The sequence below is a fragment of the Paramisgurnus dabryanus genome, chromosome 17 (genome assembly GCF_030506205.2).
Source record: "Paramisgurnus dabryanus chromosome 17, PD_genome_1.1, whole genome shotgun sequence".
NCBI classification, from domain to species: Eukaryota; Metazoa; Chordata; class Actinopteri; order Cypriniformes; family Cobitidae; genus Paramisgurnus; species Paramisgurnus dabryanus.
The window spans coordinates 7468035-7486880 of record NC_133353.1 but is presented as its reverse complement, the minus strand read 5'-3'; the positions used below and the strand labels follow the sequence as shown (position 1 = coordinate 7486880).

General features: G+C 37.4%; 1 protein-coding gene across 1 annotated transcript in view; it reads right to left on the bottom strand.

The window, feature by feature from the left end:
- The window catches only part of syne1b (spectrin repeat containing, nuclear envelope 1b), a 119283-nt gene extending 100665 nt beyond the window's left edge, over nucleotides 1–18618 (bottom strand). Inside the window, exons 1-11 of the mRNA XM_065254156.2 lie at nucleotides 18217–18618; nucleotides 14928–14989; nucleotides 7074–7169; nucleotides 6799–6882; nucleotides 6244–6264; nucleotides 3970–4062; nucleotides 3702–3877; nucleotides 2686–2882; nucleotides 1147–1256; nucleotides 592–624; nucleotides 262–369 (exon numbers count right to left, since the gene is read on the bottom strand). Coding sequence (XP_065110228.1) covers nucleotides 262–369; nucleotides 592–624; nucleotides 1147–1256; nucleotides 2686–2882; nucleotides 3702–3877; nucleotides 3970–4062; nucleotides 6244–6264; nucleotides 6799–6882; nucleotides 7074–7169; nucleotides 14928–14989; nucleotides 18217–18304 — 1068 coding nt within the window. The 5' untranslated portion in view covers nucleotides 18305–18618. The remainder of the gene's footprint in view (nucleotides 1–261; nucleotides 370–591; nucleotides 625–1146; nucleotides 1257–2685; nucleotides 2883–3701; nucleotides 3878–3969; nucleotides 4063–6243; nucleotides 6265–6798; nucleotides 6883–7073; nucleotides 7170–14927; nucleotides 14990–18216) is intronic.
- Between the last annotated feature and the right edge of the window lie 228 nt (nucleotides 18619–18846).

Here is an 18846-nt window from a genome sequence, read left to right as displayed (position 1 = left end):
AAAACTTCTTGCATAAAATAGATTCAAGCATTTTCAATGACCTGTATCTATGTATGTATATTTTCAAAAACTTCCCAGGGTCTTGAATTCCCCCCCCAGATTCACAAACTTTCAAGGATTTCAAGGACCCGTGGGAACCCTGATGGTTAATATGACGCAACAAACACATATTTTGAAAAAAAAACAGAATTTGCCGCCCCTCGAATGAGCAGTCACGAGCCGCCATTGATATGATTATATTGGGATGACAGATGTGTTTACCTGATATTTGTCAGCGAGGCTCTCTTCAGAACCCTGTAAACGCAGTATATCTCTCTCCAGCTGATCCAACCAAACCTTCACCTCCCTCAGCACCTTCCTCTCCTCTCTCTGTGCATAGCAGATATAAAACCACTACTTTAACAACAACTATACAGGAAGTATTCAGCAAGACACTCCATACCAAAAGCCCACACATCAAAATTCGAAAGGTGAAAAGATCGAAGCAAGAGGTTAATTTGAAACAAAACTGAAGATCTTCCACCATCCCAAATCGCTATACATTAAGTTTACCACCCCGTATTATGACTCTGTTTATAAATAACCACATACCTCAAGCATTAGCTCAATATCTTGTGGGTCATACTGTCCAGGAGAGCAGACGCATCGAGATACGCAAACACAACACAATCCAGACATTAGCAAGATACAAGCCAAAGAAAGGAGGAAAACAGCAGAGAGAAGCACCGCAGATGGATCATTATCAGGAAACGGCACGTGTGTCCCAATGACTTAAAACTAGGCATGCACCGATGTATCGGCCTGTAATCCGTATCAGAGGATGAAAGTAATTTAAATAAAGTTTTTGCCAATTCCTGAAAATGATCCGTAGACTAAAACAAACTTCATGCAGGCGCGAGGTGTCTTACCTGTAGGGTGGGTATAGAGAGAGCAAATGTGGGAATGGAACGAACCAGCTACAAACATATGTGGCAAGCGACACAGATAGAGACACAGAGTGAGCGCACAGAGCAATGCATTGTGGGTATGATTCTAGACCTAAATGGGTCTTTGAATGGATTCCATATGGTGGTGGGCTAAACTAAATGGTTAGTGAGATCAACGTAAATAACTACACACAGATCGAAGCACTAAAGCATGCTTTACCTCATCTTGTTGTCCATCAGCCTCAGTCTGATGAGGGTCGGGATAGTGCTTGAGGAACTGCGCTACGTATGTCATGATGGACTTCTCGTCCGGTTTGTCCACATCCACATCTGCAAAAGAAAGCATGGAGATCTGAGAAGGTCAACAAATAGCGAACCTGTCTGTCTGCAACAATCACAGACCGGAACTTCCTACATTATAACCTTGCAAGCAGTAAAATCATTTAGCACTTTCCTAGCAACTGATAAAACATCTTAGCAAACGTCTTGCAATGTCCTAGAAACTTCCTAGCAATGACGTAGGAAATATTCAGCACACATAAGCAATGAATTACTAATGCACAGCGAATGACTTTCAAATCTCTTGCTTAAGTATTCAAACCATGCATGGCCTAAATAACTTTAAAACAGCTTTAAACTGTAAAACAAGGCAGCATTCAAAGTCTGTCTTGTCTAGTTAAAGGGATAGTTAACCCAAAAATGTATAAAATAAATGTTCAAAATAAAATAAAATCAATTTTTTGTTCTGCCGAATACAAACAAAGATAATTTGAATAATGGTAATAACCAAAAAGATCTGAGGCACCATTCGCTACTAGTATTATTTTTCCTACAATGGAAGTCAATGGTGCAAATAAAGTATAGACGGTTTCAGCAGTAACAACATAAACAAGCGGCTATCGTGGTCCGCACGTAACTTCCAATAAACTCCACTAAGAATAAATAACAACAAAGTTCTTTAAACTAGTAGTTTATTTATATAACAAGCAAAAAAAAACAACATATAGATTACCTAGAAAACCAAAACATTTGTTATTTTCGACGAGGCATTTGTTCAAGAGATCAGTTTAGCAACTAGTCAGACCATTAAAAAAACGAAACCGGAAGAAAGGTTCGGATCCAGACGTGTATCACGTAAGCGCACGTGCGTTCGATGAAACGTCTATATGGTGACAAAATTTTCATTTTTGGTTGAACTATCCCTTTAAATACGGTGGTGCTCTGTCGTGACATTGCATAAAAAATATACAAACAAACTGCATCATCCCTGCTTGCACACATATAAAGATTGTGTTATAAAATACTCCTAGTCTTTGCATCGGTGACACAAAATATGAATCATTAGGAGATCTGATGCCATTTTAAGATGCTGTAATGACCCACGTCCTAAATTAGGCTTTTTATAGAAACTTCAAAAGGGCTTCTGCCAGATCACGTAATGATGTCATGTCAGTCTGTGTCTGATCTCACCCGATCTCAAGCTTGTATTACAGCATGACCTACATACAACTATAAAACTATAAAGGCATCTGTTTGTAAAGAGGCTTCATGATGGTTAATCTCAATTTAATTATGAAAAGTCTACTAAACTCTAAACAAACTTATCTCTTGAACCAGATCAGCAAATGTACACTAAAGTGATATGCATTTATGCATTTGGCACACGCTTTTATCCAAAGAAACTTACAGTGCATTCGTGTGGATATTGCATTTGATATTGGAGAAAGTTATTGAAAGAAAATTGTAAAAATGTTGTTACCTTCAGGTTCCAATAAACGTGGTATACCGAGCTCATTTTCAGCCACGCTGAAAGCTTCCTCCAGGTTTTCACGATTACTTCTTGTTTTCACGAGATCCAAATTGACGAGTTCTGGTCGAATGGCATGTATGACTGAATGGAAAGCCACACCGCTACGCCAACTGGGACCAAAGTCTTTCACTTCAATTCCCATACGACTTGAGACAAGAGATAATGACTCATTATGGGTTGTGTTAATTAACAAAGAAATTTACCTTTATACAGGGTTCCCACACCTTAGTTAACTTCAAATTCAAGGACCTTTCAAGGACTTTCCAGGTCCAATACCCTCAAATTCAAGGACTAAATGTGGGGACACATTTCAAGTGAGAGCAAGGTTACATCGTGTTACCTTTTAAGATACATTGTTACAGTTCTCTTTTGAGGGAACTCGCGCTGCGTCACTGCGGTGACACTTTGGGGACGCCTCCAGGGGTAAGTGCGTCTGAATGTGTATATCAAATTTAACCAATGATGAGGCTTAACAACAAAGACAGAGTGACGCAGGAGCTAGGAAGTATATCGCTATCTGAAATATCGCCAAAGACGGCGTTACGGGGACGCAGGAAGTATGTCAAGGGAGACGCAGCGTCGCGTTCCCTTCTCAGGGAACAACAGTTACATACATAACCCGAGACGTTTTCATGTGTCAAACAAAACTATGCAAAAAAGCATTTTGGTATAAATCAACATTCGCTACAGAAGATATAAGCATTAAAGCGAACAGTTTAGCATGTGTGCGTAAACAACTAGGAATTTTTATGATATTATCCTACACTACACAGGGAATAATATGGATTTTTTTCCAGAAAACTTCTTGCATAAAATAGATTCAAGCACTTTCAATGACCTGCATCTATGTATGTATATTTTCAAAAACTTCCAAGGGCCTTGAATTTTTTCCCCCCAGATTCACAAACTTCTAAGGATTTCAAGGACCCGTGGGAACCCTGTTTATATGACAAAAAATGACATACTTTGTTGCTGTGGTCTGGACCCACTTGAGCATGGCCTTTTTGGCATTGCCCTGAAACTTGGTGACTCTCCGTTTCATGGGTGGACTGCCCGTCTCAGAGCCGGCCATGCTATCTACAGAAGATGCGCTGTTGGATAAAGCCTGGAGGGCTTGCAGATTACTGGTCAACTCCTCAATCTGTAAACATTTGTGAGGACAGACCCTTAAAGTCCACATGCATGAAAGTATGAATACCTCAAACACTTCTACTGATGATATTCAAACTTCACCTGGAAGTAGAGGATAATTGTCCACATCAGCCCCAAGACAATAGATGGTCGTCCATCAGCAATGTCAGTGGCATTTATGTTGACTAGTTTAATCTAAAAAAGCACATATATCGTCAAAATCATATTTTTTATGCTCAAGGTAACAGCATAAAAGCCACAGATGTGTGTGCAGGTGTGCAAATAAGCCGAACGTAAACAGAGCGCTGCATCATCACACTAAACATAAATAAAAAACTGTCTCGCATTAACACTGTAAAAAAAGGTGTTGTGGTGAATATACAGTACATTCTGGCAAGTTGTGCTCAAATGCAACCTTATTCATCAAATATAAGCAGCTACTGTTATTTAAAGCCTCTTTTTTACCGTACAAGTAAATTATCTTTTACCAAAATTACCACGGCTTTACTACAAATAAAAGTTCTTATTATTAGTGATGCACCGAAATATCGGCCAATAATAGGAATTGGACAATATAAGCAATTTTTCACACAATCGACTTTTGGCTGATCATTTAAAAACAGCTGATGGTCATGGCCAATATATCCTGTTAATCTAAAGAAAACAAAAAAATACAATGAATTTGAGCTATGTGTATAGAAAACGTAAAGAAACTTTACTAATTTAATGTTCAATATTAATGGCCATTATATTTCATCTTCAAAATTTAGTTAATCAAGTTATTATAACCACCAAACTATCAGTATCAGCATCAGCAGATGTCACTCAGAATAATCGGCTATCCGTATTGGTGAAAACGTTTAATATCGGTGCATCTCTAGTTATTATAGTTAAACCATGGTTATTACAAATAAAAATATGGTTTTGCTAAGGTAATCATGAGTTTAAAGGGGCACTATTTAAAAAAAAAAATAGGCTCATTTTCCAGCTCCCCTAGAGTTAATCCATTCAGTCGATCTCCGGGTCTGGCGGTACCACTTTTAGCATAGCTTAGCATGATCCATTGAATCTGATTAGACCATTAGCATTGCGCTAAAAAATAACCAAAGAGTTTCGGTATTTTTCCGGGTAAATAATCAAAAATTTGCCACCGCTATTGAAAGTTACTAAGGGGACTATTTTCGGCTGCTGCCTTATCGGCCTAGAAAATCGCAACTTTAATTTTCCAGCGGTCTTATACACGATGTAACTACAAGTCAAGTTTTAAACAAGAAAAATATACAAACTCTTTGGTCATTTTTGAGCACGATGCTAATGGTCTAATCAGATTCAATGGATTATGCTAAGCTATGCTAAAAGTGCTAGCACCAGACCCGGAAATCAGCTGAATGGATTCCAAAACAGTAAAAATAAAATGTTTAACTCTAGGGAAGCTGGAAAATAAGCCTATTTTCAAAATAAATGGAGTGTCCCTTTATCATTTGACAAAAAGTAGTCAACCTCCCACAAAACATGCTTATTACACTTTTACTCCTAGATCCTTCTTAACTTCGTGCATCTTGGGGAAAACCACAACAAAAAGAATCACAAAAATTCCCAAAGTCGGAATAACAAACCAGTTAAGTGCTTATTCAAATAATCCAAAAGGTTTTAAGGTCATGCTAAAGTAATATAGTTGCCTTAAATGTTACTTCTAGTGAGAAATAACAAGCCAGGGTGAATATACAAAGCATAAATGAAATCATTACATAAATCATTCTAAGAAAACAATTCTGCTGATGGTAAGCCGTTTTAGAGATATAGACGGTTTCAGCAGCAACAACATAAACAAACGGTTTGTGTGGACTAAACGCAACTTCTGGTAGACCTCTACACAGTGTCATTTTACAGAAGTCTATTTCTGATAACAAGGGAAATAAAGGAGAAGTAAATTCATATATCATATCTTACGCGTATCACAATACTGTGTAAAATGAATGCATACAATGTAAGCTACAGGTCCTTGAATTCTTGCCTGGCTTCCTAACCTGTTTTGATCCATGCTTGTCATCACCCCTCGTCTTTACCAATTTTATTATCATTTTTTTTCTACAAGGTATATGTTTCAGAGATCAGTTTAGTCACAAGTCAGACCAATAAATAAATACAGACTGGAAGTTCACTTCGTCCGATGAAACCGTCTATAAGAGATGCTTTAAACTCAATACAAATTAAAAAGCTTCCTCAAAAATAACTCTGAAATTTCAGCCGGTAACTGCTTTAGTAAATGCAAGTAAATAAAGAAACTGCTGGCTGCATACAGTGCGCATCATCCAATGCAGTTATGCATAACAAGTGCAGGTGTTTGTGAGATTTACAACTATTAAAAGTACTGACCGGAGATCCTCTGTATACAGACTGAGACAGGACATGATAAGAGAGAGGACACAGTTAGAAGCACAGGATAATGAAAGCTGGACTGAGACATATGGACTGGACTGTCTCCATACTGTATCTATGGACAGCACCCTGTCTGCTCAACATAAAGTTTGCTGACCCGCTTTTGCAGATTCATATGCTGTTAACTTGCTAAAACATACCTAATATACTTTACTTACGATACTTAAGAATAATTTTAGGGTACTATTACCAAAAAAAAATGTAATACCCTTCTTACTTAAAGCCACAATATGTAAGATTTTTGTAATAAAATATGGTTGTATAAACTATGGCAACACAAGTGGACAAATGTAGAAGTTATACAGCATCTAACACGCAGCTGTTGTGTCTGCCAGCTAACTAGTGGTGAAAATCCTACATATTGTGCCTTTAAAGTAGTAAAAGGTTTGTGTTCCTAGGGCTAATGGGAAAAGAGGAGGCCTGCAGAAGTCCAGGAGCCCTCAAGGGACCAATAAAATTAATCTGTAAGGATAAGTGTATGTGGTCACGTACCCGTCTGCCCTCCAGAAACTTTAATGCATTTCCAATGTTGGACACCCAGTGGATCCTTTTCAGCTGTCTGCCTTGTTCACATGGCTGAAGAGAAAGACGAGAGGATTATTAGCAATGGAAATGAAAAGCTTTTCTATCACTCAGAACTGAAATAAAAAAACATTATCTTTTAATTGAACAGACTCTCAGTGCTTGAATTCAGAAGGTCACAATTGAGGGATAATCTGCATATTTGGTGGTGAGAAATCAGGAGATTGCATCACAGCAATACTTACTAATCTCTGTCCAGACAGCACCTCTAACAAAGCCAAGAGTTTCACCCCATCCTTGATGTCCTCGAAAAGATCATTGACTTCTAACGGAGGTTTATGCTGGGAAAGGAAAAAATTGAACAAAATTTGCAATAATCTTAATGATATTTGCTTAGTTTGACCCATAATGACAATTAGTCCATATTTAACACACCCTCAAGTCATCCTAGATGTATATGACTTTCTTCTTTTAGCCAAACACTATGGAGGACCACAAGAGTCATGCAAAATGTAATAAAGAACATCAATATTTAATAACTTCCTTAGACAATAAAAATAGCAATTAATAGATTTGTTTAAAAATTCATTAATTAATCTATAGATAAATAGACAAAGTTACAAAAAAAACATTATGTAACATTTTATTAGGCAATAAAAAGTGAGATTATAAAATAATGTAGAAATTTAATATTACTCCATTAATAAATAGTTCAAATTAATATAACAATTTACAAAAACAACATAAAACACTCAATAAGTTCATCATTTTAAATTGCATTTATTAATTCTAAATTAAATAACGGAATTTCAAAATGTATTTCAAAAAGCGATTTAAAAAGAGAAATAAATACAGTACCTGGATTTATAAATTGAACTACAAATACAGGTTTAAATTAGGCATTTAAAATGACATTTCCGTTTAACAGTTCTCCGTTTCGTTTTAGCCTCCCTATTTAGCTTTTCCGTGACTCTTTGGGTCCTCATCCGAGATCTATAAATATGCGCATGACGTACAATCAGAGCCAATCAGCGAGCCTGTTATATCCACCTGGCCATAGCTAATTTGCATTTCTCATTTGACCATTTGCAAGGACCCAAAGTGTCACGGAAAAGCTAAATAGCCATTATAAAGCTGAAAAGAACCAGGATATTATTTAATATTATTTATAAATGTTATTTTTGAATATTATTTAGATATTATTGCATATAACTTCTAGTGTTTTGCTAAAAGGGAAAAGCCATTTACACCTAGTTTGGGTTAATGGTGAGTAAAATATGGACTAATTTTCATTTTGGGGTGAACTATTCCTTATGACCCTTTGGTCATTACAAAGTTTGTAGATGTCACTGTTTGTGCTATGTACATAAATGACACCTCTATTCTGACTATTTGGGGGAAAAGGTGTATTTTGCACATTCTCTTTAGGAAATATACAAATTTAGTTTGTAATTGAAATGCAGCATTCAGAATAGATTCAATAAGCCAAACAAAGTTTATACAACTCTATCAATCACATAGAAAATGACACTAGAATGCACTTGACCTTCTGCAATCCAACTTAAAAAACACAGAGATTGCAGTCTGTGCATCATACTGAAACCATAATGGAGAGAAATACTCTTTTATCTGGCACATGCAAATGTTTTGGCAGTTCAGCAGCTGTAATAAGGGCTATGGGTTCAGAAACTGCTGTGTCATGACAGAAAAGGACACAGACGCAGTATAAAGATCAGCACACAGCGCTTCTGACACATTCTGCACTGACTGATCTTTCTTGCTTGACTTTGATGCTTTTACACCTCATCTGAACATCATCATACACCAAACGAATTACATTATAGTTTCAATGCTAAATATAACCAATGCATCTAGTGCTTCTTGTAGATGCAACCTTTTGGTTGTGTATAATCAGCTCTGGATTTTGCATGCTAAAAAGTACCAAAATGCATTATGCAATATCACATACACACATGTACATTATAATAATAATAATAATATACTTGACAAACAGTAGGAATAGCACCTCTGTGCTTGGGAATTAAATATATGCAGTTATTTAGTACCATGTAAGGGTTAGCACTGGATAGCACTATAGTTAGTATTGGTTTTATCATACTGTAGCTTTATGCAACTGTCATCGTTTTTTGCATGTGACACATCACAAAAAATGTGCGAATGTGCTGTGAAATGTTGTAAAGGAAATAAAGACAATAGGGAAAACAGATGTGTTTAAAGGTCAAACTAAAATAGTCAAAACTTTCCATTATAAAAATAGACACTCATAGGCAAAGCCCAAACACTTTCACTTGTGCTGATTAGAAAATAATATAATAAAAAAATTTGGATTATTATAATTTTCTGTTGTTCAAAACTAATAAACCGTTGTCAAAATGTATTTATTTTACCATAGATAAATGGCTGTAGTTTGAACTTAACCTTTTAGGTTGAATGCAGAGATAAAGAAAAAGCAAAAATAATTTAACAAAGCGGTTAAAATATTGCTAATATTCAGAAACACTTGACAGACAGGCTTCAAGAAGACATCTAGGGCCCTATTTTAACGATCTGAAACGCAAGTGCGAAGCGCAACGCGCAAGTGAGTTTGTGGGCGGATCTTGGTCGCTGTTGCTATTTTCCCGGCGTGAGAAATAACTCTTGCGCCGGGCGCAAATCAATAAGGGGTTGGTCTGAAGTAGGTTCATTATTCATAGTTGTGGTTTGGGCGTAACGTCAAATAAACCAATCAGAACGCTAGCCAACATTCCCTTTAAACGCAAGGGCTCAAGTTCCATGGCGGGTTGCTATTATTATGACGGATTTACCAGGCGCACGCCAGGAGCGGTTCACAGCTGAGGAGACCGACGTCCTTGTACGGGGGAATCCCACGCTTGCCAGCATAAATCGGGCACGCCGTGTAACGGGAGGTGGATCTGCCTCAGGACTTGACGCCAGCAGAGGACATCGCTGCGTCCACCCTCACCGCTGAAAGGGTTTGGGGGCTTTGAAATCGGACCCAAGAAACGCAAGCAAGGTCCAACCCCAAAGTACTCTTACAAATCAAGTTCATATACATTAAGGTTTCTTATGAAAACATTTTAATTATTATTTACATAAAATAAACGTAATACAGCCACACAACAAAGTTATGAAAATATTTTAATCGTTATTTGCATGAGAATAAATAAAAACTATCACCACAATGCTCACCACTATGATTCCCCTTATCTCGTGTATTAATATTTTTAAGTGTAACAATTTATGATTTGCAAAAATAACTGTTGCATCTGTGTAGATTAGATAAGCAAAGTGTATGCGCGTTGTGCACGCTATACATTATGGTCAAGCATGCACCCTTAAAATAGCATAATGAACAACGCGCAACGCACCACTGACTTTAAACTTTTTTTTTCTGGTCAGTGGCGCAATTGTTTTTTGAAACTGCAAAATAGCATCAGGGATGGTTTGCGCCGGAACACGCCTCTTTTTTTGCGCTGAACCACCCAGGGAGCGCAAGTTCATTCCCTAGTTTGCCGACGTGCGTCTGCGGAGGGAAAAACCCGCTGTGCGCCGGGGCAAAATACGAAGGATACATGCGTCACGGACAAAGTCAATTGCGCTGGGTGCAAGATAGAGCCCCTAGTGTTACTGCAGACGTTTGCCGGGTCAGTGGGATAAAGCATTACTCTGCATCTCAGTTAGTATGCACACAGTGTGTAGTATACATACAGCATGAGCTGCACAGTGTTGCATTGCGGCCCACTGGCTGCCCACATTGCTTGGATTCTTTAAACTTCTCATAGTCCAGCTTTAAGCTTTTTTGGACCAGTTTCTATGGAACAAAAGATCCCTCAGAGAAATCTGGGCTGACTGGAATACATAAACCCACCATTTGTGTCAGATTATCCTCTATTGTGCACTGCAAAGTGCACCGTCACCCAAGCAACTAATCATGAGTAATGAGGTGAAAGGGAGGAGCTACAACATCTAACAACAGCCTCCTAAAACAGCAAAACATGTGCATGCATGTTCACGTACCTGTGAATAAACATTATGACCTTGACTAAACATAACAATGTCACGATAAGATGTCATGCCTAACATCTCAACATATCTGTGACCGGGTCTGTGAAATCTAGTCTCTAATGATGAGATCAGGAGCATCAAAGTTTGGTTTCACATTGATTTCTCAGTCAATATTAAAGAAATCCAGGGTATATTTTCACATAATGTTATTTACATTATGTAGGATGATTTTATGTAGAAAACAGTAAATGACTTAGCTGAGTTTATACACACTGGGTCTCATACTAAATGTATTACTGTATGTTAAGAAAACAAACATTAACCTTCTAATGCTTCGTGCACATCAAACGCGTAGCATTTGGTGTGTTCCTTGCTTTAGATTACTTGCGGGATTTAACTTTTTGTCATGCAATTCGCATCGCCTGGCATGAGTTTGCTTTTATTTGCATCTTTTTATTGACTTTGTATGTAATTTTGCGTTTGGTGTGTATGCCGCAGAATGCCATGACACACCAAACGCGTAGCATTGCGTTCCTCGCCTTAGATTACTCGCGGAATTTAACTTTGTGTCATGCTAGTTTTTTACTTGAGTTGAATATTTTCAACTTGCACAAAGACGCGTTTGAGGCGAATAGCTCGTGTTTTCGCGGCAAACATGCCGCCCTATTTGCGCCATTTGCATTGCGTCTATTTGCATCTTTTCATTGACTCTGTATGTAATCTACTAGCGCAAATCGTTGAATTTGCATTTGGTGTGTATGCCCCATAACACTTTAAGGTATTTTTGTCTTATGCTTTGTTTAAAATCTAAAATCTAAATTACTTTAGCTGAATTTCACAGACTGGGTCACATACTATATGCATTAGTGTGTGTTAAGAAAACAAACTAACTTTCAAATGCTACGTACACACCAATCGTGTAGCATCGCGTTCCTCGCTTTAAATTACTCACGGGATTCAACTTTGTGTCATGCTAATTTTTCGGTTGAGTTAAATGTTATTAAATATTATTATATCAAATTCACGTCATTCGTATCGCCCGGCGCGAGTTTTCTTTTATTCCCGTCTTTTAATTGACTTTATATGTAATCTATCGCCCAAATCGTTGAATTTGAGTTTGATGTGTATGCCCCAGAATGCCACATATACACCAACGCAAAGCATTGTGTTGAAAAATTTTTCATTTGAGTTGAATATTTTCATATTTTCGCATTGCGTCTATTCGCATCTTTTCATTGACTTTGTATTTAATCTACTCGAGCAATTTAATTTAATTTGCATTTGGTGTGTATGCCCCATAACACTTTAAGGTCTTTTTGTCTGATTTGCCTTTTGCATTGTTTAAAATCCTAATCAAAACTTCCAAATTAACTATAAAAATCACCTTGCTAACTAAAGGCCGACTGATTGATTGGTTCTCCTTATCTTTGTATTAATTTTCTCTTGTTGAATTTTAATTACTTGTAAAGTCACTGGCCGCAAACATCAAGGACCTCAGGAGCAAAGCAGACGCTTCTTCCCACTGTGAATTGTTCCAACCCCTCTCGACAGCCATCTGCACATACCTACACTGTCCAAGAATTCCCATAAATACACTTGTGTCCATAAACAGACATCCAATCTGCATTCCCATGTAAATTAAGCTGAGTTTCTGACATGTATCTCTCAGAAAACAGACAGTCTTCATGCATGTTCCCAGCTGCGGGTTTAGCTTGAGACACAACACAAAAAGAGGTTTTTAAGAAAGTTTATCTGTTTTTCACATTTTGGTTTAAAGCAGCTCTATTACTAACTATAAAGCAAGACTGAGGCAATATTTACAAGCAGGGTTGCAAAATTATCATGGAAATTACATGGGAAAATATGGGAATGTATTGTGGCACTGGCACATGGATGAATATGAGTTAGGATGAGTTAGATGTCAAGGAAACTAATGTTTGTACGTGATACAGTATTGTATAAATTACCCCAAATTTATGAATAATTTTCTATAATTTCTTAAGTTTAAATTTGGAAATATTCCAAGTCGGTGGTTTGTTATGCTTCTTATTGCTTAAAAATCCAGATATGAATGCCAAGCTTCTCAGCCTTTTACTGCAGTCTCACCCACTCCTTTAGGCCTTAGCAGTGGGCAGCCATCACAACACGTCATTCATTCTCAAAGCACAGAGACTAAACAGCAGCCCTCATGTTTCTTATTAAAATATAACAGCATTACACAATCTGATTTATAAACTGACTTTAATCATCTGAGACTTTTACCCTTTAAAGTCATTATGACATTAGGCCATAAAAGCAAATCACGTGAACCAATCACTGCTCATGAATGAAGGATCACAGTTCATCATTGTTCATCATTGTTTAACCCTTGTGTGGTGTTCGGGTCTGTGGGACCCGTTTTGAATGTTTAATGAAAGAAAAATTATGCAATTAATTGTTGTTTCAACCTCAGATTCATTGGCCTTGGCTCATTTTCTATGAAGAACATAAAAATAAACAACTTTATAATTAATGTACACTGTACACCCCCCTACACATTTATATTACATATGTGGTGTTCGGGTCCACTGGACCCGGGGTTAATAAAAGTGTAAAAATTGAATGTGCTATGTAACTTCACTCTGTTTTTCTCCTACCTGGGACTCCTGTGAGTGCATGAGTGTGTTTGTATACATGTCTGTACATATGTGATGGATGCATGTCAGAGTTTTTTCCTTCTGCTTTTGCTGTAATGCCGCAAGGATACAACATGTTATATGCCGTGCATGAACATTTGTCTGTACCTACTGTCCCAAACACTTTACCTTCTGTCTAACAGGAACCATTCTACATTTTACCATTATAAAAAATCCATAGTTTTATTGTAGTAAAAGAGTAGTAATCATGGTTATTTGGTATATTGATTACCATTTGTAAACCCATGGGTTTACCACAAAACCTATGGTGTGTGTACCTGCTATTTATCACGTTGTGGGGACCAAATGTCCCACAAAGATGTGTGTGTGAGAGAGAGAGAGAGAGAGAGAGTGAATAATAGAGAAAGTAAAATATTATCCACGTATTTTCATCATTCTAAAGTGTGGCCAATAGCAACACATTGTACTTCAATGTGTGTGGACCAGATGGACACAGTATATTTGTGTAAAATGCAAGAAATGCATACATAACATAGCTACACATTAAAAATTTGCTTCTTATGTGTTGTGTTGGCTGGCATGAACAGGTTATGTGTTTATATGGATTATGTCTTATGATACGGCATCTGTTCAGTTTGGGGCCTGTGCTGTGTAGACTGACACAAATGTGTACAATTTCAAAAAGTTCAAATAATTAAACATCAACAGTGATGAAAAACTTTGTTTCATTTATACTCATTTAAGATAAATATGATTTTTCCCCCAATATCTGGATCAGAATAGAATTTCCTTCTTTTATTTCATATTACCACAAAAACGAATGGCACTTTAGTTTATAAATAGTCCTCTACCAGTGGTAAATGACCAATATTAACCATAAATTCTGTCTATATTACTTGCAATAAGGCTAAAGTTAACATCTGTAAACAATATTACATAAATTTGTATGAATGCATTGGTTTAAGATACTAATAATGCTCTGGGTCCACCAGACCCACAAACATCGTCTAAGTAACAAAAATACGAACACCACACAAGGGTTAAGACGCTGGTATTTCTTTCTGTCAAAATAATTTGTTACAGTGCATTTGTTGTATTAAATTGAGCTGCTCACCAATCACATTATTCACAGCTTTCGCCTTTTATGCAATTTATGAATTCATTGCATCAGATGAGAGAATACTAAACCAAGTGGCTCTTTTAATAAACAACAGCACAAGCATCCATTTCAAACAAAACATTTCACTAAAAATAGGTCTTAAATGATACAAGACTGTTTAAAATGAAAACAGAAACGTAATCTGACACTTCCTAGAGGGCAAATGTTTATTGAATAAATCCATCGTTAATGTGATAAACTACACCTGTTTTCTGTCACACCTGTGTGATTTGAGAGGAGAATATGTAATATATTATAAATTGCTGAAGATTTCTTACCTTGGCCAGGTGAGAATTAATCCACTTTGTGAATGTTCGTTTCTGAACCGCCTCTTGTTCATCTGAAAGAGAAAGAAAATATAAGAGCCATAATATTAAGCAGATCATTTTAATTTACAGTAATAATCCAGTGAGATATTTCGGTCTCCTGCATTTTTCCAGCCATTGTGACCCACCTATATTTTTAGTTTTAAACAAAATTAATGCATTTAGGATGGGTTTAATGTTTATATTTTGTACAGCTTGATTACAGTAAGGCTGCAAAGCAGAGCTGAATGTCCACATGTGGCATATGATGTGCAAAAACATTGACAGCATATCAGAAACATTAGGAAAATATTTTCATCATTAAATACAAACCAGCAAACTAAGATGAGCTCAAGTTTCAATACTAGTTTTTGTACTAGTTTAGTTACTTTTAAAGGCATAGTTCACTAAACAATTAAAATTCTGTCATTTTTTACTCACCTTCAAGTTTTTCCAAACCTGTATAAATTTCTTTGTTCTGCTGAACACAAATGAAGATATTTTGAAAAATGTTAATAATCAAGCAGATCTGGGGCACCATTCACTTCCATAGTGTTATTTTTTCCTACTATAGAAATTAATGGTGCCCCAGAGGATCAATAGTGAATTCAGCAGAAGAAATACACCTATACAAGTTTGAAACAACTTGGGGGTTAGTAAATGATGACAATTTCCTTTTTTTGGTAACTATCCTTTAGGTTAATTTTGCCAGGGTGTTGCTATGAAGTTGCTAGGGTGTCTGCAAGGGCACAGCTACAAAAAAAGTGCTTAACAAAGTATAAGGACACCTGTTTATTTGTCTTAAAGATCATCCTGCATCATAAAGCGTTTTAATGTGATTTCTTTCCTTTGCAGAGTTCTTGACATTTCATCATTTTGAACCGTGTGATGTCATATTGAATTCACGTTTTTATACCCAAATATTTAAGTTGGCACATTTAACTTTTCTCAAAAGTCAAAAATTAATCAAGCATAACAATCAACTACTAAAACTTATTTTTCTATTAAGGACTGAAAGTAAATAACTGTAATTGGGCATCTGAATAAAAAACAATATAGGGCCCTATCTTGCACCCAGCGCAATTGACTTTGTCGGTGACGCATGTATCATTCGTATTTTGCACTGGCGCACAGCGGGTTTTTCCCTCCACAGACGCACGTCGGCAACTAGGGAATGAACGCTTCCTGGGCGGTTCAGCGCAAAAAAGGAGGCGTGTTCCGGCGCAAACCATCCCTGATGCTATTTTGCAGTTTCAAAAAACAATTGCGCCACTGACCAAAAAAAAAATAGTATAAAGTCAGTGGCGCGTTGCGCGTTGTTCATTATGCTATTTTAAGGGCGCATGCTTGACCATAATGTATAGCGTGCACAACGCGCACACACTTTGCTTATCTAATCTACACAGATGCAACAGTTATTTTTGCAAATCGTAAATTGTTACAATAAAAAATATTAACACACGAGATAAGGGAAATCATTGTGGTGAGCATTGTGGTGATCGTTTTTATTTATTGTGTGGCTGCATTAAAAAATAATCATTCAAACAACGATTAAAATATTTTCATAAGTTTGTTGTGTGGCTGTATTACGTTTATTTTATGTAAATAATAATTAAAATGTTTTCATAAGAAACCTTAATGTATGTGAACTTGATTTGTAAGTTTACTTTGGGGTTGGACTGCTTCCATTTCTTGGCTTTCAGCGGTGAGGGTGGACGCAGCGATGTCCTCTGCTGGCGTCTGTGTAGAGGCAGATCCACCTCCCGTTACACAGCCTGGTAAATCCTTCATAATAACAGCAACCCGCCATGGAATTTGCGCACTTGCGTTTAAAGGGAATGTTGGATGACGTTCTGATTGGTTTATTTGACGTTACGCCAAAACCACACCTATGAATAATGAACCTACTTCAGACCAACCCCTTATTGACTTGCGCTTCGCGCTTCGCACTTGCGTTTCAGATCGTTAAAATAGGGCCCATAGTCCGTTAATATTTTCTTCAACCATTTTTGTAATGGCGCCGCGTTTTTTGACACCAGGGAGTTAAAAATGTGCGGATAACTACAATTATAGCATTAGAAATACTACTGTGACTAAAGAGCTTACTGATGGATTAACTATTACTGAAACATAAACGGTAACACTTTACAATAAGGTTGTATTTGTTAACAATTAGTTAATGCATTAGCTAACATGAACTAACAATTAAATACTTCTACAGCATTTTTTTTCATGTTTATTTTAGCATTTACTAATTTATTATTAAAATCAAATGTTTAAGCTGTTAACATTAGTTAATGCACCATATGAATAACTGACATTAACTAACATTAACAAGAAATAATAAATGCTGAAAAACTTTATTGTTCATTGTTTGTTCATGTTAGTTAATGCATTTACTAATGTTTACTAGTACGACCGACCGTTTTGTAAAGTGTTACCACATAAACAAACGCTTTTGATCATCTTCAATACTGTTAGTTTAGGGCAGCTGTGACACAAACTTTACATTAGGTGATGGTTTAATAAAGCTTTATATAGCTTCAAACATGTTCAGGCCGTAACTACACTGTATCTAGGGTAAAGTCGGTGGTTGCCAGGGCGTTGCTTGTAATTATTTTGCATGGTTTGTGCAAGTGTTGGAAAAAAAATTCCCAGTCTGATCACTTAGAAAAGTAACTTTTACCCAATGATACTCCATATTTGTAGCACAAAAACTCTGTATCAAAGACAAACTCATAACCTTAATCCTATATACAGTAAGAGACGTAGTGATGCTTGCCTCTATTAACGCAATATGCAGATCTCATAGTGCATTTAAACACAAACAAGGTCATTTAGATCAGCAACAAACACCCACCAGACATTTTTTGCATGATGGGCTCAAACAGTTCACCATTATTCACAACAGACAACATCATATGCATGCATGTACAAATGCAATGCATGGGGCATGTTTACGAAGCATCCATGTACTTCAGCACGCAGTTCCTGCAGCACACACGGCATGCCGGCGCAGCGTTAAGCACAACCTATAGTTATTATAATCTAACATGCGCAGCCAACATTAGCTGTCATGTGCAGCGGTGACCTCTTCTTTACCTCTCCAGAGGAGGAAGACCTCAGCTGGCCAATACTGTCTAGAGAGCCATACGACCCAGAGATGTGTCACCGCACGTCTGGATCACCTACATTCGGCAGAGCACAGACTGCGTTTAAATCTCCGGTATACTCCTGGATGAGAGGATGATGTCCCACTTACCGCGGAGGTACTGAAAGAATCCCGTCACCAGATTTAGAGACGTGGTCTTCTTCAACGCTACATCCTTAAATTGAGCCATTGTGTGCATCACATGCCTTGTCTTTCTTTGTGCCCTTCATGTGTGAAAGTGAGCGCATATTATCCAGGGAGGAAAAGATCAGCTGTCCTTTATTTCCTTTTGAAAGCACGGGAAAGGGAGCGCTGGAGCTTTCCGTGTGAAAACACTGATTGCTGGAGGATGGTACCTCCCCCTCCTCTCTCTCTTTCTCTCTCTCTATTAATCGAGGGCAGTTTTTTCAAGCCGGTCTGCTTCCTGTTTTAGGCAGCGTTGTGGAGATGTGCTGGTGTGGATGCTCTGATCTGATCTATTCTTGCTCCAGCAGCATCTTACAGCTGCAGCCATGCTAACCGGCTATGGCAGAGATTCTCCAATCAGCACGCAGGGGGGCTATGATGTCATCAGGCAGCTGGTGTTATCCTGATTTCTATGGGTGGGTGGGGGTCAGCACTTGTGCTACACAGCCTGAACTCCACCACAAGCATTGCAGATGCTCTTATGCAAGAACGGCTTAACAAATTCACTGTGGTCTAGACTACAATGCAACAAAGGAATTATGGGTACATGACACA